The sequence below is a fragment of the Mustelus asterias genome, chromosome 4, assembly GCF_964213995.1.
Source record: "Mustelus asterias chromosome 4, sMusAst1.hap1.1, whole genome shotgun sequence".
In the NCBI taxonomy this organism is placed as follows: Eukaryota; Metazoa; Chordata; class Chondrichthyes; order Carcharhiniformes; family Triakidae; genus Mustelus; species Mustelus asterias.
In genome coordinates this window covers 66,820,803-66,846,653 of record NC_135804.1, presented here as the reverse complement: position 1 = coordinate 66,846,653, position 25,851 = coordinate 66,820,803, and the positions used below count along the sequence as shown (strand labels likewise).

The window sequence follows — 25,851 nt, the reverse complement described above, 5'->3', positions numbered from 1 at the left end:
AGATTTGGGTCTACAAGGGATAAATGTATCCCAGTCGGGAAACTGATGTCTTCAGGTAAAATATTAAATTCTCACCACATCTAAAGAAAGAAAGTGATGGAGAGAAGCAGAGAGACTGAAATAAAAAGGAAGAAACAAAGAAGAAAAGAAAGTAAAGTCTGGCATTTTTTATAGCATCCTTCATGAGCATTTTGCAGAAGTTTTGAAGTGTGGTCCTTATCGTAATGTGGTAAACTGAGAAGCTAAATGGCACACAGCAAGTGTTTGTACCTCTTTCATAGCCGTTGCTGTCACGCACGATCCGGTCAGGTAGAGCTGGAGAGGTGTGAATCCCTCAATGAAGCACTGCACATTTTCCAATCGAAGGTCTGCATGAACTTTAGCAGGATGGAATGCAACCTCCAAGGACACATGCATTCCCGGGGAGATATAGCCCTCCACAGGGCTGATTGAAAAGTGTGGCTTAAATTTCTCAATGTCCCACTTAAATCTGCAACATAAAGGAAAATGTTTAATTTCTGGAGGAAGAAATATAACAAGAGAAACTTGTATTCAAATTGCACCTTTAAAATATTAATACATTCCAAGACAGAAGATTTGAGACTAAAGCATGAAAAGAGAAAGTTTATGAGGAAAATTGGCCAGAAATATTCTATCCACAACAAATCGCACAAATCCAATCCAACCAATTACTGCTCCATTGTCTGTTTTCAATCATTAACAAAGCAAATGAATTGGTTGTTGACTTTGTCAACACTGACTCAACAATAACCTGCTCACTAATGCTCACTTTGGGTTCTGTCATTACTTACATGGACGATAAAGATGAATTTGACAGGTGAGATGAGAGGGACAGTCCTTGACATCAAGGCAGCATTTGTTGGAGTGTGATATCAAGGAGACTGAGCAAAAGTGAAGTCAATGACATCAGGGGTAAAACTCTCCACTGGTTGGGGTCATAATTAGTTATTGGGAGGCCAATCTTATCAGCTCCAGGACATCACTGCAACAGTTCTTCAGGGTAGTGTCCTAGGCCCAACAATCTTCAACTGCTTAAGGATCTTTCCTTCATCATAAGGTCAGAAGTGGGGATCTTTGTTGAACATTTGTAGAGTGTTCAACACCATTCACAAATCCTCAGAAAGAAGCAGTCTGTACCAGCATGCAGAAAGACCTAGACAACATTTACGCTAGGGCTGATAAGTGGCAAGTAACATTTGCAACACACAAATGTCAGTCAGTTACCATCTCCAACAAGAGAGTCCAACCATGTCCTTTTGAGATCCAATGGTATTTTCATTCCGAGGTATCATCATCAATCATAAAGTTAACTGGACCAGCTATATAAACTCAGGATGGGAATTCTACTGTGTAAAACACAAACCCCCTGACTTCCCAGAGCCTTTCCCTCATCTGCAAGTCAGGAGTGTGATAGGCTATTATTAACTTGCCTGGAAAAGTGCAGCTCGAACACTCAAAAACTTCAACATCATTCAAGACAAAGCAGTCCACTTAATTGATATCACATCTACCATTTTAAACAATTAGTTCCTCCATATTGGCAGCAGTGTGTCCCACAGACCAGATGCACTGCAGCAACTTACCAGGTGGACAGCAGCATTGAATCCCACGACTTCTTCCATCTTTAAGGACAAGGTCAACAAGCGCATGAGAACACCACCACTTGAAAATTCCTCTCCAAGACACACACTATGTCTATCTGAAACCATATCACCATTTCTTTGCGGTCACTGGGTCCAAATCCTGGAACTCCCAAATTCCCATCCTAACAGCACTGTGGGTGTGCCTAAAACACATGGACTGCAGCGATTCAAGAAGGTAGCTCACCATTTCAAGAGTAAGTAGTGATGAAGATGGGGGAGACGGTAGTGTAGTGGTAATGTCACTAGACTAGCAACAAACAGCATTAGCCGGGGATATGGGTTCAAACTGTATCATGGTCATGGTAGCTGGCAGAATTTAAATTAAATTAAATTAATTAATAAAGCTAGACGCAGAAATGTTGATAAGAAATTATCATCAACTGGAAAAACCCATCTGGTTCACCAATGATCTTTAGGCAAACAAATCTTGAAGTCCTTTCTCGGTCTGGCCTATGTTGACTCCTGACCCACAGAAATGTGGTTGACTCTTAACTGCCTTCTGAAATGGTCTAGCAAGTCACTCAGTTGTACCAAACCACTATAAATAAGTCAATTGGATGGGTTACACAGATTAAACCTAGGCACTGGGAACAACAGTAGCGCACCCAAACCTGTTGACCTTATAAATTCCATAACTGGGGAGTCTGTCACAGAATAGTTAAGCAACAGCCTGATACAGTCATACTCACCAAATCACACCTGACAGATAATATCCTGGACACCATCGCTATCCCTAGGTATGTCCTATCACTCCGTCAGAGACGGCAGCATAGTGGTATGTAGTTGGGAAGAATTTTCCCTGGGGTTGCATCAACATTTACTCTGTATTCCATGAATCTCATCGCATTAGGTCAAACATGGGAAACAAAACCTCTTCTGGTTACCACTTACCACCTCCTACCTCAACTAATGAATCTGTACTTCTCCATGTTGAACACCATTTGGAAGAAACATTGATGGTGACAAGAGCACAGAATGTACTCTGGATGGGGTCTTCAACGTCCATCACCAAGAGTGATTCAGTAGCACCTCCACTGACCAATCTAGCCAAATGCTAAAGGAAATATCTGCCAAATTGAGTCTGTGGCAAGTATTGAGGGAACCATCAGGAGTTGAAAGATCTCTTTCTCATAAATCTACTTGTCATATATGCATCTGTCTGTGACAGTATTAGCAGGTGACATCACCACACAGTCCTTAAGGAGACAAATTTTCATTTTCATAATGAGCATATCCTCTGACCTGTTGTGTGGCACCACCACTGTGCTAAATGAGATAGATTTAGGACAGATATAGCAATTCAAAAGTTGGCATCCATGATACTCAGGCACAGAAGCTTTGTGCCCTCATGCAGCAATGCCTGTACACATTCAGGTGTGGGACGATAAGTAGCATCTCATATTACCACCACACAAGTGTCAGGCAATAACCATTGTTCTTTGTTCTTTGTAACCATCTCCAATGAGAGAATCTAACCATTTCCCCTTGGTATGCAATGGCAGTACCATCGCTGAAAATCCCCACACTCAACATCCTGGAGGTCATCATTAACTAGAAAATGAATTGGACCAACCATATAAATACTATGACAAGTGAAGGTCATTAGCTGGGAATTTTGTAGTGACTAACTCACCTCCTGACTCCCCAACGCCTGTCCACCATCTACAAGGCACAAGTCAAGAGTGTGATGAAATACTCTCCACTTGCCTGGATTAGTGCAATTGCAACAACACCCAAGAAGCTTGGCGCCATCAAGGACAAAGCAGCCCACTTGATCAACATTCCATCTACCACCTTAAACATTCACTCCCTCCACTACTGACACACAGTGGCAGCCATGTGTATCATCTACAAACTGAACTGCAGGAACTCACCACGGTTCATTCAACATCTTCCAAACATAAGGGAAGCACCACCACCTGTAAGTGCCCCTCCATCAGCATCCTTACTTAAAATATCACGTTCCCTCATTGCCATTGGGTCAAAACCCTGAACTCTCTTTCTAATGGTGTAAGAAGACAGTTCATCTTCTAAAGGGTAATTTTGGATGGGGAAAAGTGCTAATCTTGCAAATGACACCTGCATCTCAGAAAGAATAATAATAAAAGTATAATGAATGCTGGTCTTGCCAGTGACACCCACAACCCACGAACAAATGAAGAAAATAGCACCTCAGTTTAAGGTTTCATCCTAAAGCTACCTCCTGATGGTGCAGCACTCTCTCTCAGCACTGGCACCAAAGATGTCAAGGCTATTTGTGTTCAAGGCTCTGGACTGAACCCATACCATTCTGACTCAGGAGTGAGAGTGTGACCTACCCAGATACAGCTAACAACACCTAAAGAGAGAAGGCCCATGAACAGGTGAAGCAGGATTCTGATTGTTAAGGTTCAGCTAAACTTTGAGGTCCCCAAACAAATCTTCCCCACCAGCCACCCCTCCTCCGTTTAGACCAAACTTCCCATGCTAGTAATGATCTATGTACCTTGCACCAATGTCTCCAACATTTTGTATCATGATCAGCCGAGTGACCTGGCTACAAAGCACAACTGCTCCAAATGCAATACAATCCTGGTCCAGAATGATTTCGATTCCCTGGCCGCATCCACGTATCGCAAATAGAGGTCTTGACACACCAGTGCACTCCATCATCACTTCCTCTGCAAACTGGGGAATTCGGTAAGTTGGGCAGAAAGTCACCACCACATTACAAGTGCCTCCGTTTGCATCCAGCTTGATGTTACTGCTTGGCCATATACTTAGAACCTGACAAAGATAAAAAGGAAATTCATGGACATTGTGTGCAGGCTCAATGAACCCCTGAAATAGTAAATATGAGTTTCAACAGTTTAAAAACACTTTCACTGGTTCAGTCTTCTAGTTACTGTCAACCAACCAAAGCTAATCCTTCTTCAGTGAGGAGATGGAGGCAGCCTTGGCACAGACGTTCTGCTGCACAGCATCAGTGCCATAGCACTATGCAGCATGTAGCATAGTCTTATAGTGCTGAATGATCAATGTGCTTACTTCCCCTGGTGAGCCCAGGCTGACTGGCCACAAAATTCAAACACTTACCATGTGCATTTTTGGTGCTACGGATGCTGTTTCACGTCCACCCCTTCCCCCTATGGACATTGCTGGCAGGGCAATGTCAGATAATATTTTGGATAGCTTGTTCATGTAGGTGCGACCATCATGCACTGGAAAGATCCAGATGCCAGTCAACTGATTGAACAGTAGCAGTGCCTCTTCAGCCGTGATGCTCCAGCTAACATCCTCTCTTAACCTAGCACAGTTAAACTTATATTCAGCCACAGGAAGGGCTCCCCAGTAATGCTTTTTAAAGGTATCATAAACCACATTCAGCTTTGTTACTGGTTGATTTCTGTTGGCTTTGCTTGGATGTTGGTACTGCCACTTAAAGTTGGTGAAGCTTACTGGGAGTGAGGGTGGCACATGCTGTGGTTCTCACTGCAGGGTTTTATTCAGACCACCTGCTGCCAGTTATGGGTGTTGTAGTTTTGATGCCATATGACCTCAATATAACAGGAAGATTAAGCAGTGACAACACAAGGGAGGACAATCTGCTGTTTAAGGGAGCAGGCGGTGGGAGAAGAAGGGTGTTCACCAGGAGATCATATCTATTCAGGATTTTCTGGATGTAATTCTCCTCCTCAACCTAATTCACTGGGAAACATACCAAATCTGCTGAGATTCTGACATCAGCTGGAAATGTTTTGGGAGTGGTGAATTGCACACCGGTTTTGGGACGGGCAGGGCCCAAACATGCTGGTGCACTTGGATGCAAAGTGATTGGGTGACGTTTTGAAAGGGACCCCGATCTCACAGTGCATTGGCAGACCCCTTCCCCCGATGGACATCGGGACCTCCCACTCCTCCCTATCAGTGGCATGTTTGCCCATCCCCACCCACAGGTCACCGCCATAGGGGCATTGGGACCCTCTCAATGGATTTGGAAGGTGCTGCCTAAGGAAGCTTGGTAAGTTTTTGCCATGCATCTTGCAGGTGGTACACATGGTTGTCACTGTGCGTTGGTGGTGAAGGGTGTGATTGTTTATAGAAGGGGTAGCAATCCAGCAGGCTGCTTTGTCCTGGATGCTGTTGAGCTTCTTGAGTGTTGTTGGAGCTGCACTCATCCAGGCAAGTGGAGTGTATATGATCACACTCCTGACTTGTGTCTTGTCGATGGACAAGTTTTGGTGGTCAGGAGATGAGTGACTCGCCACAGGATTGCGAGCCTTTGACCTGCTCTGACAGCCACAGTATTTATTATGGCTAGTTAAGTTCAGTTTCTTGTCAGTGGTAACCCCCAGAACGTTGATAATGATAGATGTTCACTCCTGTATAAGGAGGTGATTGACGGGCTATATGCAAAAGAAGGGAGTATATTAGAACATACATAGAACATAGAACAGTACAGCACAGAACAGGCCCTTCGGCCCACGATGTTGTGCCGACCTTCATCTGAAACCAAGATCAAGCTATCCCACTCCCTACCATCCTGGTGTGCTCCATGTGCCTATCCAATAACCGCTTAAATGTTCCTAAAGTGTCTGACTCCACTATCACTGCAGGCAGTCCATTCCACACCCCAACCACTCTCTGCGTGAAGAACCTACCTCTGATATCCTTCCTATATCTCCCACCATGAACCCTATAGTTATGCCCCCTTGTAATAGCTCCATCCACCCGAGGAAATAGTCTTTGAACGTTCACTCGATCTATCCCCTTCATCATTTTATAAACCTCTATTAAGTCTCCCCTCAATCTCCTCCGCTCCAGAGAGAACAGCCCCAGCTCCCTCAACCTTTCCTCATAAGACCGACACTCCAAACCAGGCAGCATCCTGGTAAATCTCCTCTGCACTCTCTCCAGCGCTTCCACATCCTTCTTATAGTGAGGTGACCAGAACTGCACGCAATATTCCAAATGTGGTCTCACCAAGGTCCTGTACAGTTGCAGCATAACCCCACGGCTCTTAAACTCCAACCCCCTGTTAATAAAAGCTAACACACTATATGCCTTCTTCACAGCTCTATCCACTTGAGTGGCAACCTTTAGAGATCTGTGGATATGGACCCCAAGATCTCTCTGTTCCTCCACAGTCTTCAGAACCCTACCTTTGACCCTGTAATCCACATTTAAATTTGTCCGACCAAAATGAATCACCTCACATACATATGCTCTTTCCAAATAGAAGCAGGAAGAGCATGCATGCAACTTTGCTAGGAGATAAGATTTCTCTATGGTGTAAGGTGCCACTGATTGCACACATGCTTTGTGAGTGCTGCATCTCACTTCAGGGATGTGTCACAACCTCAATGTCCAACTGGTGTGTGAGAATACAAAGCACATCATTCTTGTCAATGCCTGGTATCCAGGCAGCAGATACAATGCCCTTGTTCTGTACCATCAGCATTTGAGCCAAAAAAGCCACTAGCTACTGATCACAAGGCTACTACTCAGAGTGGGTGGGAGTGGGAAAGAAATGGGAGTCCACTCAACACTAATTAATAGCCCTTTCATCTCCTTCAAGAGCTTCTTAATGGGCCAGGTAGCATTAGAAGGGAATTTTCTGAGTGGAAATCAGTCTATTTCATGTCTGTACACAGTTGCAGATCAAAGCAATGGTACATTTGAATATATAAAATAGGAACAGATTAGGCCATTCGGCCCTTGAGCCTGCTGAGCCATTCAATACTATCATGGCTAATCTGTTTGTGTTTTGAATTCCGTATTCCCATCTACTCCTAACAACCTTCCATTCCATTACCTAACAAGAATCTATCTCCATATTAAATATATTCAATGAGCTTATTTCTACTGCATTCTAAGGCACAGGGTTACAAAGTCCCAGAGCAGAACCTGGAGGAGTGTGCAAGGGGACACCAGAACAGAGGAGAGTGCAAGAGGAAGACATTGGGACAGACAGTCAGCAGCGCCTAGAGCTGGAGTGGAGGATACAAGGGAAAAAACTGATTGTTGAAAAATTGGAAAAAATCCCGAGAGTGCAGTGAGAAATCTGAGTGCTAGTTTGGAGTTTGGAGCATCTGAAGTGACACCAGGATTCAGGTATGACATGAGCAAGTGGAAGCAGCTGATTCAGTAAATATTTCTTACTTTTATTGCTTATAGTTTGTAAGGTCCTTATTTTGTGGTTTATAGTTTATAAAGACTATATTATATAGCATCAAGGACTAGGGAAGAAGGGCCTAAGAGAAAGTGATATTATTTGATTTCAAGTATCTTCCAAAAGGTTTAATTTAAAGGGCTATGTTATAGCATGAGAGCCCAAACCCATGGTGTGCTCCTCCTGCTCTATGTGGGAACATTGCTAGTGCCCAATACCAGCATGTTTGCAGGAAGTGCCTCCAGCTGCAGCACCTGGAAGCCTGGGTTTTGGACCTGGATCAGTAGCTGGGTACACTGTGGAGCATCAGCAGGGCAAAGAATATCGTGGATAGCACAGAAAGAGAACTGGTCACACCACAGGCTAATACTCCACAGGCAGGAAGGGAACCATCAGACAGACTAAGAGGACTAGGCAGGCAGCACAGGAATCACCTGTGGCCATTCCCTTGCAAAACAAAAAACTGCTTTGGATAATTTTGGGGGAATAACCTCACAGGGAAAAGCAGCAACAGCCAAATTCATTGCAGCATGGCTGGCTCTGCTGCACACGAGAGGAGTAAAAAGTCTGGAAATGTAATACTTACAGGGAATTCAATTGTAAGGGGAATAGACAGGCATTTCTGTGGCCAAAAGCCAGACTCCAGGATGGTATGTTGTCTCACTTGTGCTAGGGTCAAGGACGTCTCAGAGTAGCTACAACACATTCGGGGGTGGGGGGCTGAACAGCCAGTGGTCATAGTACACATTGGTAAAAAAAGGATGAAGTCCTAAAAGCAGAATATATGGAGTTCGGAAGCAAGTTGAAAAGTAGGACCTCAAAGATAGCGATCCTAGGATTTCTACCAGTGTCATGTGAACCTCTAGTTGAAATTGCAGGATATATAGGATGAATACATGACTGAAGAGATAGTGCTGGGCGGGAAGGGGGTTCAGATTCCTGGGACAATGGGACTGGTACAAATTGCACGGGTTGCACTGGGTAGGACCGGCCAGGTCTGATGTCCTGGGGGAGTATTTGCTAGAGTGGTTGGGGAGGGTTTAAACTAAAATGGCAGCGTGTGGGAACCTATGCAAAGAATCAGAGCAAGGGGAGACACGATAAGAATAAAAGACAGTAAAGGGAATAAGAAAAGTGATAGGCAGAGAAATCAAGGACCAGAACAAAACAGGGGCCGTAGTGAAAAATAATGGGAACAGGACAAGTAATGTTAAAAAGACAAGCCTGTTGGAGTTATTAATCAACGATGGGGTAACTGATCACCTCGAGAAATTTCAGTTAATCGAGGAGATGCAGCATGGATTCATGAAGCATAGGTCATGACTGACAAACCTCAAAATTCTTTGAAGAGGTGACAAAGACGGTGGACAGAGGCAAGTCAATAGATGTTGTTTATATGGACTTCCAGTAGGTTTTTGATAAAGTCCTGCACAAGAGATTGTTAGCAAAGGTGGAAGCTCATGGAATTGAAGGTAGATTGCTCACATGGATTGTAAATTGGTTGAGCAAGGAAACAGAGAGCAGTAGTAATGGGTAAGTACTCAAATTGAGACAATGTGACTCGTGACCTCCCACAGGGATCAGTCTTGGTGCCTTAATTATGTACAATATTCATTAATGACTTAGATAATGGCATAAAAAGTCAAATATCCAAATTTGCAGATGATGCAAAATTTGACAGCATTAGTAGATAGTGTTGAGGACAGCATAAAACTGCAACAGGATAGATTAGGTGAATGGGCCAAGCTGTGGCAAATGGATTTTAATATGACCAAGTGTGAGGTTATCCATTTTTGATCAAAAAAAAGGATAAAACAGGGTTATTTTTTAGAAGGCACAAAGCGTCACGGTAGCACAGTGGTTAGCACTGCTGCTTCACAGTGCCAGGGACCTGGGTTCGATTCCCGGCTTGGGTCACTTTCTGTGTGGAGTTTGCACATTCTCCTCGTGTCTGTGTGGGTTTCCTCCAGGTGCTCTGGTTTCCTCCCACAGTCCAAAGCTGTGTGGGTTAGGTTGATTGGCCATGCTAACATTGCCCCTTTGTGTCCTGAGATGCGTAGGTTAGAGGGATTAGCAGGTAAATGTGTAGGGATATGGGGGTAGGACCTGGGTGGGATTGTGGTTGGTGCAGACTTGATGGGCCAGATGGCCTATTTCTGCACTGTAGGGATTCTATGAAATTCAGTGAATGTCCAGAGAGATTTGGGGGTTCAGGTGCATAGCTCTTTAAAAGAAATAGTTAAGAAATCCAACGGAATGCTGGCCTTCATTATAGAGGGCTGGAGTATAGGGATGCAGATGTTATTCTACAGTTTTACAAAACTCGAGTTTGACCCCACTTAGAGGACAGTGAGCAGGTATGGGTACCACACCTCATGAAGGATGTTTTGGCCCTGGAGGGAGTTCAACAAAGGTTTACAAGAATGATACCTGGACTTCAAGGGTTAAGTTACGAGGAGAGATTGAGACAAATAAGCCTATATTCTCTCTAGTTCAAAAGGTTAAGGGTTGATCTGATAGAAGTCTATAAAATATTTACAGGGAAGGACAGGGTGGATAAGGATAAACTGTTTCCACTGGTTGAAGGCTCCAGAACCAGGGGCCGTAGTCTAAACATTAGGGCCAAGCGGTTCAGGAGAGATGTTAGAAAACACTTCTTCATGCAGAGAGCGGTGTTGGTTTGGAACTCTCTTCCTCAAATAGTGGTGGATGCTGGTTCAATTGTTAGGTTTAAGTCCGAAATAGAACTTTTTAAATAGCAGGGGCATCAAGGGATCTGGGCCTATGGCAGGTCACAGTTAGGTCACAGATCAACCATGATCTTATTGAATGACGGAGCAGGCTCAAGGTGCTGAATGGCCTACTCCTGCTTAATGTGCTCCGAACGCTTTGTGCCTTAATATGCGGAGCACTCAGAATAACTGTATGAATTAATCATACAGATAGATGTAAACGGGTATGATAAAGTTAGGAGTATGGAGACGTGGCTGCAGGGTGACCAGGATGGGAACTGAACAACCAGGGGTATTCAGTATTTAGGAAGGACAGACATAAAGGAAAAGGTGATAGAGTTGCATTGCTGATTGAAGAGGAAATTAACACAATAGCAGGGAAAGATATTAGCTCCAACAATGTGGAATCTGGATGAGTAGAACTGAGAAACACCAAGGGGCAAAAAACATTAGTGAAGTTGGACATAGACCCCCCAAACTTAGTGGTGATGTTGGGGATGGTGTTAAACCAGAAATTAGAGACACATGTGACAAAGGAACATCTGTAATTATGGGTGACTTTAATCTTATATAGACTGGGCAAATCAAATTAGTAACAATACCATAGATGAGGAATTCCTAGCATGTGTACAGGATGGCTTTTTGGATCAAAATACTGAGGAACAAGAGAACAGGCCATCCTAGACTGGGTATTGGGTAATAAGAAAGAAATAATTGGCAATCTAGTTGTGTGAGACCCCTTGGGGATGAGCGACCATAATATGAGCGAACTCTTCATTAAGATGGAGAATGACATAGTTGATCCTGAGACTAGAGTCCTGAATCTTAATAAAGAAAACTGCCTTGGTATGAGGCGCGAATTGGCTATGATGGATTGAGGATCGTTACTGAAAGGGATGATGGTTGCTAGGCAATGCGAACATTCAGAGAGCATATGAGTGAACTGCAACAATTGTTCATTCCTGTCTGGTGCAAAAATAAAATGGGAAAGGTGGCCAAATCATGGCTTACAAGGGAAATTAGAGATAGTATTAGATCCAAGGAGGAGACCTACAAATTGGCCAGAAAGGACAACAGACTTGAGGATTGGGAGCAGTTTTGAATTGAGCAAAGTAGGACAAAGGGATTGATTAAGAAGGGAAAAATAGAGCATGAGAGTAGCTTGCAGGTAACATAAAAACTGACTATACAAGCTTCTATTTGAATGTGAAATGAAAAAGATTGGCAAGGACAAATGTAGGTGTCTTATAGTCAGAAACGGGAATTTATAATGAGGAACAAAGAAGTGGCTGACCAACTAAATGCATACTTTGGTTCTGTCTTCACAAAGGAGGACACAAATAATGTGGCACAGTGGTTAGCACTGCTGCCTCACAGCGCCAGGGACCTGGGTTCGATTCCCGGCTTGGATCACTGTCAGTGTAGAGTTTGCATGTTCTCCCCGTGTCTGCGTGGGTTTCCTCCGAGTGCTCCGGTTTCCTCCCACACTCTGAAAGACACGTTGGTTAGCTGCATTGACCCGAACAGGCGCCAGAGTGTGGCCACTAGGGGAATCAGTATCAGAAGGGAAATGGTGTTGGGGTAATTGATGGGATTGAAGGCCGATAAATCCCCAGGGCCTGATAATCTACACCACAGAGCACTTAAGGACGTGGCCCTAGAAATAGTAGATGCATTGATGGCATCTTCCAAGATTCTATAAACTCTGGAACAGTTCCTACAGATTGCAGGATAGCTAATGTAATCCCACTATTTAAAAAGGGAGGTAGAGAGAAAACAGGAATTATAGACCAGTAAGCCTGATGTCAATAGTGGGGAAAGTGCTAGAATCCATTATAAAATATTTTATAGCAGAGCGCTTGGAAAACAATGATAGAAACGGACAGAGTCAGCATGGATTTACAAATTAAAGCACGTGGCATTGAGGACAGTGTATTGAGATGGATAAAAAAACTGGTTGGCAGACAGGAAACAAAAAGTAGGAATAAATGGGTCTTTTTCCAAATGGCAGGCAGTGAAATCATAGAAATCATAGAAACCCTACAGTGCAGAAGGAGGCCATTCGGCCCATCGAGTCTGCACCGACCACAATCCCACCCAGGCCCTACCCCGCATATTTACCCACTAATCCCTCTAACCTACGCATCTCAGGACTCTAAGGAGCAATTTTTAACCTGGCAAATCAACCTAACCCGCACATCTTTGGACTGTGGGAGGAAACCGGAGCACCCGGAGGAAACCCACGCAGACACGAGGAGAATGTGCAAACTCCACACAGACAGTGACCCGAGCCGGGAGTCGAACCCAGGACCCTGGAGCTGTGAAGCAGCAGTGCTAACCACTGTGCTACCGTGACTAGTGGGGTACTACGCAGATCAGAGCCTAGCTATTACAATGTATATTAATGATTTAGATGAGGGAGCTAAATGTAATATCTCCAAACTTACAGATGACACAAAGCTAGTTGGGAGGGTGTGCTGTGAAGAGGGTGCAGAGAGGCTTCAGCGTGATTTGAACAAGTTGAGTGAGTGGGCAGATGCAGTATAATGTGGATAAATGTGAGCTTATCCACTTTAGTAGCAAAAACAGGAAGGCAAATTATTATGTGAATGGCTACAGGTTGAGAGAAGGGAACGTGCAGAGACCTGAGGTGCTTTCCTGAAGTTATACAGGGCCTTGGTGAGACCACACCTGGAATATTGTATGCAATTTTCTAAGGAAGGAAGTTCTTGCTATGGAGGAACGCAGCAAAGGTTTACCAGACTGATTCCTGGGATGGTGGGACAGGCATATGAGAAGTGAGTTGAGTCGGTTAGGATTATATTCACTGGAATTCAGAGGAATGAGGGGGGATCTCATTGAAACCCATAACATTCTAACAGGACTAGACAGAGTAGATACGGGAAGGGCATACCCTTTGATGGGGGAGTCCAAAACCCAGGGCAATAATCTAAAGGTATAGGGTAAACCTTTTAGGACTGAGATGATGAGAAATTTCTTCACCCAGCGAGTGGTGAGCCTGTGGAATTCTCTCCCACAGAAAGCAGTTCGCAAACGAATTCTATGGGCGCAATCTTATAAAAGTAATTCTGGCCACAATCTTACCGACTCGTCCTGCCGATTGATCGATCAAGTGAGCTGGTAGGAGAGGATGAGAGGCAAAATTCAGGATCGCACCGGTTTTTCGCCTCTGCCAATCTTACCTGCACAGGGCGGCACGGTAGCACAGTGGTTAGCACTGCTGCTTCACAGCTCCAGGGTCCCGGGTTCGATTCCCGGCTCGGGTCACTGTCTGTGTGGAGTTTGCACATTCTCCTCGTGTCTGCGTGGGTTTCCTCCGGGTGCTCCGGTTTCCTCCCACAGTCCAAAGATGTGCGGGTTAAGTTGATTGGCCAGGTTAAAAATTGCCCCTTAGAGTCCTGGGATGTGTAGGTTAGAGGGATTAGCGGGTAAATATGTGGGGTGGGATTGTGGTCGGTGCAGACTCGATGGGCCGAATGGCCTCCTTCTGCACTGTAGGGTTTCTATGATTCTATGATTTCTATGATATGCTGGCAAAATCAGCTTCACACCCAGACCGGCACAGGAAGTGATCGATCGCAGATCCCGATGTCTGTAGGGGGTGGTGTTGGGGAGGGTGCGGTATGGGGTTGGCAGGAGGTCTCTCAGTACGCTGGGAGATCAGGACGTCTGCGCAACAGTGCCCTAAGAGCTCAGCATCTGGCCTCACCAGGAAGCTTAGGCTCCACGCCAAGCTGTTGCAGGTGAGAATCGCATCCTGGCACCTTTTTTTAACTACGTGCCTTATGATTGTGACTAGGAACTCGCCCAAGATAATGTGTGCAATTTTCGACTGTTTTCACATTTGTTCGGTACCTTTTCATAAAATTCTACCCTCTTAAGTGCCGAATGAGTGATAAAATGGGAGAGCTTCAGACCTGTTTTTTGGGTGAGTTTGAAAATGCAATTTTCTGACACTTTATCATTTTTTTGGACAGAAGTACGATTCTCATCAGTAAGGGGGGAATGGAACATATGCTCGCAGGTGAAGCCGGCTAGAGACTTCATGGGGCGCCATTGCACAGGTGCCCCAAACTCCCAGTGAACTGGGAAACTTCATGCCACCCCTCCCACCAGCATCCCCCCATCATCAGTGGCCATGTAAACCCCCTCCCCCATGGCAACACAGGTCACCAGTAACATGGCATGGGGACCCTCCATGAGTCCCCCATCACAACCCCCTCTGCGGGTCACCTTGCATGCTCCCCCTTTGCCTGTCTCTGCCCCCCTTCTTCCCGCCCACCCACTAGTCACTCCCTCAATCCCTATGCCAGTCCCACCCCGACTGCCGATCACTCCCCCTTGCATTCCATAGCCTGCTGGTCACCCTCCCCTTGCAAACCCCACTGTCAATTACCCCCCTTGTATTCTCCTCCCCCTGATCAAGTGCCTGTATACCCCCCACCAATCACTCCCCCTTTCATACCCCTCCCCACCTATCACCCCTTTGCATACTCCCCTGCCAATCAATCCCCACAGACGTGGAGCGGATGCTTCCGCTGGTGGGGCATTCTAGGATGAGAGTCATAGTCTTCGGATAAGGGGTAGCAAATTTAAAACAGAATTGAGGAAAAACTACTGCTCCCAAAGGGTTGTGAATCTGTGGAATTTGCTACCCCAAAGAGCGGTGGATGCTGGGACAGTAAGTAAATTTAAGGAGGAGTTAGACAGATTTTTAATTGATATTAGGTTGAATGGTTATGGGGAGAACACAGGAAAATGGGGATGAGAAGCATCTCAGCCATGATCGAATGGCGAGTGGACGCGATGGGCCGAATGGCCTAATTCTGCTCTTATATCTTATGAACTAATGATCTCCCATCTGCAGTGACACCTCCCCTACAGAGCTTCCCTCTTGCCTCCCCCCATCATAGTCCCATCCACACTCAGGCTCCACGCGCACTGAGGCCTCACCCCCTTGGCACTTCCCTGACACAGTTATGGTGCCAGATAGGCAGTGCCAGAGTGCCCAGTGGGCAGTGCCAGGGTGCCATGTGGGCACTGTCAGGCTGGCACTACCCCATGGGCACTGCCTGACCATGCCTCCAGCCACCTGGGGGCTTCACTAGCCTGCGATCCCCCAGCAAGGCCATCACATCTAGTCTCTGCTGGTGGAGACTAGCTGTGATTCTCGCCAGTGTGAGCACCAACAGAGAATGGAGTAAATAAAGTAACTTGGTGATGGGACGTTCGCCTCCATGAAGTTATTACATTCCCATTGATTGAAGTGTTGAGAACAATGTGGTACTAATATATTGTGATTAGAAAAAGAACTAAGGGTGACATGTTGGCATGTAGAAAAACATTGGAAGAATAGTGATGGTGAGCACCTGAAGTGCACTGCCTGGCTGCTTGGTGGACGTTCATTTGTCTGCAACTTTCAAACGGGTGTTTGCTAATTATCTGAAGGGAAAGGATTTGCAGGGTTATGAAGAAAAGGCAGGGGAGTGGGTCTGGCTGATTTGCTTTTGCAGAGCCTGGACATGATGGGCCGAATGCTGTCCTGTGTTGTAACCATTCTATCACCCTGTGATTTGATGACTCTAAAATGCTTTATCTTGCCAGCTTAGATTTAGTTTGTCTCCCTTGTGGGGACCATGAATCGGAACTTCAGATCAGCCATGATCTTATTGACTGGCGGGGCAGGCTCGAGGGGCTAGATGGCCTACTCCTGCTTCTATTTCTTATGTTCTTATGTTCTTATTTAATGCGATTTTGAATATGGTTTTTGGAGCAATCAAAGAATGGATTTGGGTTAGCCCGGTCCATTCTGAGCATTGGCTTTGTATATTTAAGGATGGAGTAAAAAATTAAAACAAAATGTAGTGATTGGAGGAAATCTCCTGCTGTCTGCAACATCTACAACATATCGTGTTTAGAGAAGCATCACATCACAACAGATATTCAGGGTAGATTGCATTGTAAAAGTGTAGGGATATTGGCAGTCCATACCTTGACGTCCTGAAGAAGCTGTTGGTTGGGATTCACAGTGAGAGTGAATGTCAGGGGTGCACTGCTTCTGTTGACTATTGGCACTACTTTCTTCACAATCTGTCCAACTCTGGGAGCTTTCAAATTAACCACTTTGTCCTTGTGATTGACTACTTCAATCTGAAAGAGCAGGAAGGAGAAAGCACTGTTATTATAATTTATGTCACTACAGATGCAGATAAAGTGAGAGAAAATTACAGAAAGGCAATAGGTATACTGCTATACTCAAATTACAGTGGAGTTCTCCATGTGTGATTACCAGTATGTTTCTGGTATCATAAAGTGCACAAATTCAATGCTGTACTTCCTACACATAACAGTGACCACATTTCAAAATGTACTTTATTGGGATGTCCTATGGTTATGAAAGGCACTATATAAAAGCAGGTTTCTTTTCTTTCTTGATCTCTAGTTGCATATGTGTTTCAGAAAAAGCAGAGATGTCATGAACATTTCTGAACTACCTCCTCGGAGGTCCGTGTCCCTTCAGCAGAGTTCCTTTATTTACAAACTTAATTCCACTCCTATATGAACTCCAAGTAGAAAGTCAGAATCCGGAGTGTCAGTAACCCTGACATTCCTCAGTATATATATGGATAAGACTCCCTGATTGGGCAGGCAATTGTTAGCTCAATCAGGGAGCTCATACTCCAAGAGGCTAACCTCATGGGCCTCGTTGAGGTCATTATAATTTCATGCTCAGTTTCTTTTTCAGTGGGAGAAGGTAGTCAAGAAGGCATATGGCATGCTTGCCTTCATCGGCTGGGGCATTGAGTTTAAAAATTGGCAAGTCATGTTGCAGGTTGCAGAATGAGATGGGAATAGAGGGATATGGTCCCTGGAAGCGTAGGGGGTTTTAGTTAAGTCGGGCAGCATGGTCGGTGCAGGCTTGGAGGGCCGAAGGGCCTGTTCTTGTGCTGTAATTTTCTTTGTTCTTTGTTCTTTGTTTATAGAACCTTGGTTAGGCCACACTTAGAATAAAGTGTTCAATTCTGGTTGCCACACTACCAGAAGGATGTGAAGACTTTGGAGAGGGTACAGAAAAGATTTACTAGGATGTTGCCTGGTATGGAAGGCATTAGCTGTGAGGGGAGATTGGAGAAACTTGGTTTGTTCTCACTGGAATGACGGAGGTTGAGGGGCGACCTGATAGAAGTCTACAAGATCATGAGGAGCATTGACAGAGGGGATAGTCAGAAGCTTTTTCCCAGGGTGGAAGAGTCAATTACTTGGGGGCATAGGTTTAAGGTGCGAGGGCCAAGGTTTAAAGGAGATGTATGAGGCAAGTGTTTTTTACACAGAGGGTGGTGGGTGCCTGGAACTCGCTGCCAGGGGAGGTAGTGGAAGCAGATATGATAGTGACTTTTAAGGGGCATCTTGACAAATACATAAATAGGATGGGAATGGAGAGACAATGGAGGGCGGCACGGTGGCACAGTGGTTAGCACTGCTGCTTCACAGCTCCAGGGTCCCGGGTTCGATTCCCGGCTCGGGTCACTGTCTGTGTGGAGTTTGCACATTCTCCTCGTGTCTGCGTGGGTTTCCTCCGGGTGCTCCGGTTTCCTCCCACAGTCCAAAGATGTGTGGGTTAGGTTGATTGGCCAGGTTAAAAATTGCCGTTTAGAGTCCTGAGATGCGTAGGTTAGAGGGATTAGCGGGTAAATATGTGGGGGCAGGGCCTGGGTGGGATTGTGGTCGGTGCAGACTCGATGGGCCAAATGGCCTCCTTCTGCACTGTAGGGTTTCTATGATTCCTATGACATGGTCCCTGAAAGGATAGGGGGTTTTAGTTCAGTCGGGCAGCATGGTTGGTGCAGGCTTGGAGGGCCGAAGGGTCTGTTCCTGTGCTGTAATTTTCTTTGTTCTTTGTTGACAATCTGGGGAAATTCTAGGGGAAATGGAACCTCCTCCCAGTCAATCAATTGCTTTGGGAGTCTGGTGTATAAATGATGGGTCAGGTACAGTGGATCTGGTTTTAGAGTCATAGAGGTTTACAGCATGGAAACAGGCCCTTCGGCCCAACCTGTCCATGCCACCCTTTTATCTTAGCCACTAAGCTAGTCCCAATTGCCCACATTTGGCCATAACCCTCCATACCCATCTTACCAATGTCACTGTCTAAATGCTTTTTAAAAGATAAAATTGTACCCGCCTCTACTACTATCTCTGGCAGCTTGTTCCAGACACTCACCACCCTCTGTGTGGAACAATTGCCCCTCAGGACCCTATTGTATCTCTCCCCTCTCACCTTAAACCTATGCCTTCTAGTTTTAGACTCCCCTACTTCTGGGAAAAGATGTTGACTATCTTGCTGATCTATGCCCCTCATTATTTTATAGACTTCTAAAGATCACCCCTAAATCTCCTTAGCGCCAAGGAAGAAAGTCCAAGTCTATCCAGCCTCTCCTTATAACTCAAACCATCAAGTCCCGGTAATCCTAGTAAATCCTTTCTGCAATCTTTCTAGTTTAATCATATCCTTTCTATAATAGGGTGACCAGAACTGTACACAGAATTCCAAGTGTGGCCTTACCAATGTCTTGTACAACTTCAACAAGACGTCCCAACTCCTGTATTCAATGTTCTGACCAATGAAACCAAGCACCGCCAAATGCCTTCTTCACCACTCTGTTCACCTGTGACTCCACTTTCAAGGAGCTATGAACTTGTACAGTACTGTAGGGATTCTATGAAATTCTATGTACCCCGAGATCTCTTTGTTCTATAACTCTCTCCGCAACCCTACCATTAACTGAGTAAGTTCTGCCCTTATTCGATCTACCAAAATGCATCACCTCGCATTTATCTAAATTAAATTCCATCTGCCATGCCCACTGACCCAATTGATCAAGATCCAATTGCAATCCTAGATAACCTTCTTCACTGTCCACTCTGCCACCAATCTTGGTGTCATCTGCAAAATTACTAACCATGCCTCCTAAATTCTCATCCAAATCATTAATATAAATAACAAATAACCATGGACCCAGCAACGATCCCTGAGACACACCGGTGATCACAGGCCTCCAGTTTGAAAAACAACCCTCTACAACCACCCTCTGTCTTCTGTCATTAAGGCAATTTTGTATCCATTTGGCTATCTCACCCTGGATCCTGTGAGATTTAACCTTATGCAACAACCTACCATGCGGTACCTTGTCAAAGGCCTTGCTAAAGTCTATGCAAACAAAATCAACTGTACTGCCCTCATCTTGGTTACCCCTTCAAAAAACTCAATCAAATTTGTGAGGCATGATTTTCCACTCACAAAGCCATGCTGATTGTCCCTAATCAGTCCTTGTCTCTCTAAATGCCTGTAGATTCTAACAACTTACCCACTACAGATGTTAGGCTCACTGGCCTGTAGTTCTCAGGCTTTTCCCTGCAGCCCTTCTTAAACAAAGGCACAATATTTGCCACCGTACAATCTTCAGGCACCTCACTTGTGGCTGTCGATGATTCAAATATCTCTGCTAGGGGAGCCACAATTTCCTCCCTAGCCTCCCATAATGTCTTGGGATACACTTCATCAGGTCCCGGGGATTTATCTACCTTGATGCGCTTTAAGACTTCCAGCATCCGCTTCTCTGTTATATGTACATTCCTCAAGACATCACTATTTATTTCTCCAAGTTCCCTAACATCCATGCCTTTCTCAACAGTAAATACTGATGAGAAATAGTAATTTAGGATCTCAACCCCAATCTCTTGTGGATCCGCACATAGATGACCTTGTTGATCCTTAAGAGGCCCTACTCTCTCCCTAGTTACTCTTTTGCCTTTTATGTATTTGTAGAATCTCTTTGGATTCCCCTTTGCCTTATCTGCCAAAACAATCTCGTATCCCCTTTTTGCCCTCCTGATTTCTCCCTTAACTCTACTCCTACACCCTCTGTATTCTTCAAGGAATCCACTTGATCCCAGCTGCCTACGCATGTTATGTGCCTCCTTCTTCTTCTTCTTGACCAGGACCTCAATATCCTGAGTCATCCAGGATTCCCTACTTCTATCAGCCTTGTCTTTCACTCGAAAAGGAATGTGCTTACCCTGAACCCTGGTTAACGGTTTTGAAAGCCTTCCACTTACCAGCCATCCCTTTGCCTGCCAGCAGACTTCCTCAATCAATTTTTGAAAGTTCCTGTCTAATACCATCAAAATTGGCCTTGCCCCAATTTAGAATTCTAACTTTTGAGAGATAAGTGATTGATGTTGGGCATATTGTCTTGGGAGAGGATGCTGAATTTGGAGGATTTAGCAAAGGCACTGCTGATGGTGCTTCTCTAGTGCTTTAAGATCCCTACCTTAGGTTGTTCAAGTATTCAAAGCAGATAGCAGTGCCAGGGATCTCGACTGTAAGGTAAACAATGATCCTAGTCTCGGGTCTGAGATCCTAGCCCACAAATTCTTTGCCTAAGTTGGCTGAAGGTTGATCTGGCATGTTCATACAATGATGAATTTCATCATCTGTCTTCAAGAGGAGTTTGAGTTTATTGAGTTTATTTATTAGTCACAAGTAGGCTTACATTAACACTGCAATGAAGTTACTGTGAAAATCCCCGAGTCGCCATACTCCGGCGCCTGTTCGGGTACACTGAGGGAGAATTTAGCATGGCCAATGCACCTAACCAGCACCCGGAGGAAACCCATGCATACACAGGGAGAAAGTGCAGACTCCACATAGACAGTGACCCAAGCTGGGAATCGAACCTGGGTCCCTGGAGCTGTGAGGCAGCAGTGCTAACCACTGTGCAACCGTGCCACCCCTATGCTTCCAAGATACAAAAACAATCTAGATTTTCCAGGAGGTGTTGTGCTATGGAAGCTGGATAGAGGAGGGCCTTAATTTTCGAAATGTTTAGTGAAATGCCATTTTCTCATTTGCTTCAGAGAAGGTGTCAATATTGACCGAGAGTGCACACACACGTATCATTATTATATTGAAGTTCGCGACGGACATTAATTGAAGTTTGCTGATTTCCCGATGTTCTACGTTGGAACCTTATTTGAAAATATTATCATGACTTTATATGATCCATATGCCAGATTCATCCCCCTTCTTTCAAACATTCCATTCATGGCAGTGTACTGGCAGAACAGCGTGAAGCCCGACAGGTCTCTGAAGGCATGTTGATTCTTAACTATCCTCCAAAACGATCACTCAATTGTATCAAACCATATGAATAAATCAAATAAACATAAAGCAGGATGGAGCATCCAGCATCTTGCCCAAATAGTGTGTTAGGCGATTCCTGGGCAAGTACCAGGGACGGTTCGAGGGTTGGGAGGTGGTTGCAGGGTTCATTGGTTTGGTTCAATGCCACTTTTCCTCTCCAACATCAGCCCTTGCCAATATCCAGAAAAATCCTGGCCTTTACTCCATGAGGACCATGTGCTGGTCACACCAAACAATACTGTCATAGATAGACAAATCTGTGGCAGGTAGATTGGTGTGGATGAGGTCAATAATGTTTTTCCCTCTTGTTGTTTCCCTCACCATCTCCCACAGGCCCAGTCTTTCAGATATATCCTTCAAGACTCAGCCAGTTCAAAGTTCAATCAGTAGTGGTACCACCTCTCTTGGTGATAGACATTGAAGTCAGATTGTAGATGGTAATCATCAGGACATTTCTTTGTCTATATTTGGCCTGATGGTACGAGACTTCATGGAGTCTGGAATAATTGTTCAGAGCTTCCAGTGTTATTCCCCACTGATTATATATGTGCAACCATCTCTGTCCTACCAGTGGGACAAAACATATCCATGAACAGTGATGGGAGAGTCTGGGACTCTTGGCTTTAAAGTATGATTCTGAGAGTATGCAATGTCAAGCTGTCGTTTGATTAATCTGTGGGACAACTCTTGCAAATTTGGAACTAATCCCTAAACATTAGTAAGAAAGACATTGCAGAGTAATGAGTAGGGTGATGCTGGATGATCCATCCTGCTTTATGTTTATTTGATTTATTCAGATGGTTTGATACAATTGAGTGGCCGTTTTGGAGAATAGTTAAGAGTCAAGCACATTACACTGGGCCTGCTATTTGCAGTCACATCTTGGATAGGCAGAGGAAGGACATTAGTGAACCAGATGGTTTTTTATGACAATCTGGTAATTTTATGGTCATCTACAGAGATGGGCTTTTCCTTCTAGATTTACTTATGTCTCTGGAGCAGTGGTCCATGCTTCTAAATTACTAGTCCAGTAACATTACCATGAAGCTACCATTCCCATTCAACCTTCCCCAATTATTGCCACATTTAAGCTTCAATAAGAAATACAGTGAAAATTATTTTGTCCCAGCAGTTTGGGCTAGAATCAAACACAGAATCTAAAGTTTCTGTATCCCACAGTTCCATTTGTCATTTCTGAGCAATCAGGGATCTGGTTTTTCATTGTTGTTGTCAACACCTCCATTTCATGCTTGCACCCCCTTGGTTCACATAACTCTATTCCAGCGATGCAAAACTCTTCTCCAGCGACACATAACTCTTATCCAGTTCCAGAGATATATGAACAGTGAGTTAGGATGGACGTTACTGCAGAATTCCACTTCACTTTCTGTACCAGATGCCTGATCTCTCTTGGCACGGGAGGGCAACACTGTTTGATGGGATGTATGTCTGTGGGTGGAATGGAAGGACAGTGCCCAATGCTGGACTTTCCAATAGAGAAGCTCTGTGCTTGATGTTTAGAACTCAATGATTTTTCCAGTTTTGATGAAGCAGCCTGTCATTTAAGAGACTATCTGAAAAGCACTGGACATTAGATAGGACACCAGAAGTTCTTTTTAAGGTAAAGCTGTTTCTATTTATTATTGTACCTCATAATATGGAGACATTGAACATTTAGGTTATTTGGTGAATTTTCATCATCAGCAAAGGAACCCTCAAAATCCAATTGATAATCCCAGCCCCACTTTTAACTCCTGACTTGGAATAAAGGGACCAACTATGTGTCTTTCTCCAATTAAGAAAAGCCAAGTATCTGCAGGGACAAAGATATTAAACCTGACATTATGAGAATTGAGATGCCTCTGATCCTGAAAACTGGATTGGAAATATCCAGAACAGGAAATCTAGGCTATCCCTCGGGTACCCCCAACAATTTTTTAATGCAAACCTACCTTCATCTCCACACCTTGGCCAAAGATCTTGACGCTCTGTTGGAAAAGTCCATTGATTTCAAAAGTGACCGTTTCTTGGTATTTGATAGGCTCCCTTGGGTAAAAAATAATGATGGCTTCTGTTGTTTTCTTTGGTGCCAAGGCACAAGGTTGGAACTTTACCTCCATGTAAGAGTTGTTGGGGAATAAGCAATCCAGGCTTGTGGTAAGAAGCAAAAGTAAAAGGTTATACACAGAATGTTCACACAGTTGATAAGTTAAAATATATTATGTTTCAGCCATCACTACAGCAGCCAGTTATTGGAAATTCTCCTCTGTATTTCCATGAATATCAAAGATTAAAGGATGATTTAACTCAGGTGTTAAAGGTAGTTAAATAACTTGACAGGATAGATCGAGAGAAACTATTTCCTCAGGAACAAAGGGGCATACTCTGAAAATCAGAGCTAGGCTATTCAGCACAATGTTAGGAAGATTGCAAGAAGTAATGGAAAGCTGGAATACTCTGTCAAAAAGGATGTTGAGGCCAGGGAAAAGGAAAAGGATAGGAAAAAGAACAAAAGGAAAGGTTTGTGAGAGGGTGCAAGATAGGAAAGATGAAATGACTAATGAGCTGATGGTGTAGGATTTAGTGGAGTGATAATGGGACAAGTAATGAAACAAAAGATGTGGCCAAAGGTGTGAATGGCAGATTACACTGCCACCTGAAAGCACAATAAAAGAAGGAAAACCAAAATCAGAGAGAATACAAGAAACAAAATGGAGGCAGAAGTTATGATCTTAGATTGTTGAACTCAACATTGAGTCCGGAATGTTGTAAAATGTCAAATCAAAAGTATCATTAGTCAAGTTCACATTGAGCTTCATTGGAACACTGTAGGGGACTGAGATCATGATAGGGGCAAGGTGAAGAATTAAAATGACAGGCAACTATGAGCATGGGGTCAAGCTTCCAGACTGAATAGAAGTATGGTGCATTTGATTTCCTCAATGTTGAGGAGAAAGCAATATGAGCAGATAACTGTTTCACCTGGAAGGAGAGTTTGGGCTTTGGACAGGGAGAAGGAAGATTAAAAAATGAAAGGTATTTCATTTGCTGTGCTTGCAATGAAAGCTGCCATTGGAAGAGGTGTGGTTGTTGTGGGTCATTGAAGAGTAGACCAGGGTACTATCAGAATGTCTAAAGGGCAGGGGAATATGTGCTTGGTGTTGCCATCATGCTATGGAATGGCAGAAATGGTGGAGAATTATCAATTGAATACAAAGCCTGCTGGGGTGCAAGGTCAGGACGAGGAAATCCTATCATGTTTCTGGGAGAATGGGGAAGAGTTGTTATTATTCATTCATGGAATGTGGGTTTCATTGGTTGGATCAGCATTTACTGTCCATCCTTAATTGTCCTTGAGAAGGTAGTGGAGAGCTGCCTTCTTGAACCACTGCAGTCCATGTGGTGTAGGTACATCCATAGTGCTGTTAGAGAGGGAGTTCCAGGATGTAAACCCAACAGCAGTGAAGGAATGGTGGCACAATGGCAAGCACTGCTGCTTCACAGCGCCAGGGGCACGGGTTCAATTCCGTGACTGTGTGGAGTTTGCACATTCTCCCCATGTCTGTGTGGGTTTCCTGCGGGTGCTCCAGTTTCCTTCCACAGTCCAAAGATGTGCAGGTTAGGTGGATTGGCCATGTTAAATTGCCTGTTAATGTCCAAAGATGTGTAGGTTAGGTAGATTAGCCATGGTAAATGTGTTGGGTACGAGGATTGGGCAGGGGGAGGTTGAGCCTGGATAAGATGCTCTTTCGGAGAGTCAGTGCAGACTTAATCGGCCAAATTATCCCCTTATGCACTATAGGAATTTTATGATATTTCCAAGTCAGGGTGGCGAGTGGTACATTGCAGGTGGTGGTGTTGCCATGTGCCTGCTGCCCTTGTTCTTCTAGATGGTGATGGTCATGGATTTGGAAGGTGTTGTCTAAGGCGCCTTGGTGAGCTTCTGCAATGCATCTTGCAGATTGTACATACTGCTGCTACTGGTGGAAGGAGTGAATATTTGTGCATGGGTGCCAATCAGGAGCCCCATTAAGTCAGCTTTGTCCTAGATGGTATGAAGCTTCTTGAGTGTTGCTGGAG

General features: G+C 44.5%; 1 protein-coding gene across 1 annotated transcript in view; it reads right to left on the bottom strand.

The window, feature by feature from the left end:
• Positions 1 to 25,851, bottom strand: part of LOC144493118 (hydrocephalus-inducing protein-like) — a 182,603-nt gene that overhangs the window by 48,007 nt on the left and 108,745 nt on the right. Inside the window, exons 14-19 of the mRNA XM_078212020.1 lie at positions 23,724 to 23,922; positions 16,560 to 16,718; positions 8,034 to 8,111; positions 4,740 to 5,000; positions 4,150 to 4,430; positions 271 to 490 (exon numbers count right to left, since the gene is read on the bottom strand). Coding sequence (XP_078068146.1) covers positions 271 to 490; positions 4,150 to 4,430; positions 4,740 to 5,000; positions 8,034 to 8,111; positions 16,560 to 16,718; positions 23,724 to 23,922 — 1,198 coding nt within the window. The remainder of the gene's footprint in view (positions 1 to 270; positions 491 to 4,149; positions 4,431 to 4,739; positions 5,001 to 8,033; positions 8,112 to 16,559; positions 16,719 to 23,723; positions 23,923 to 25,851) is intronic.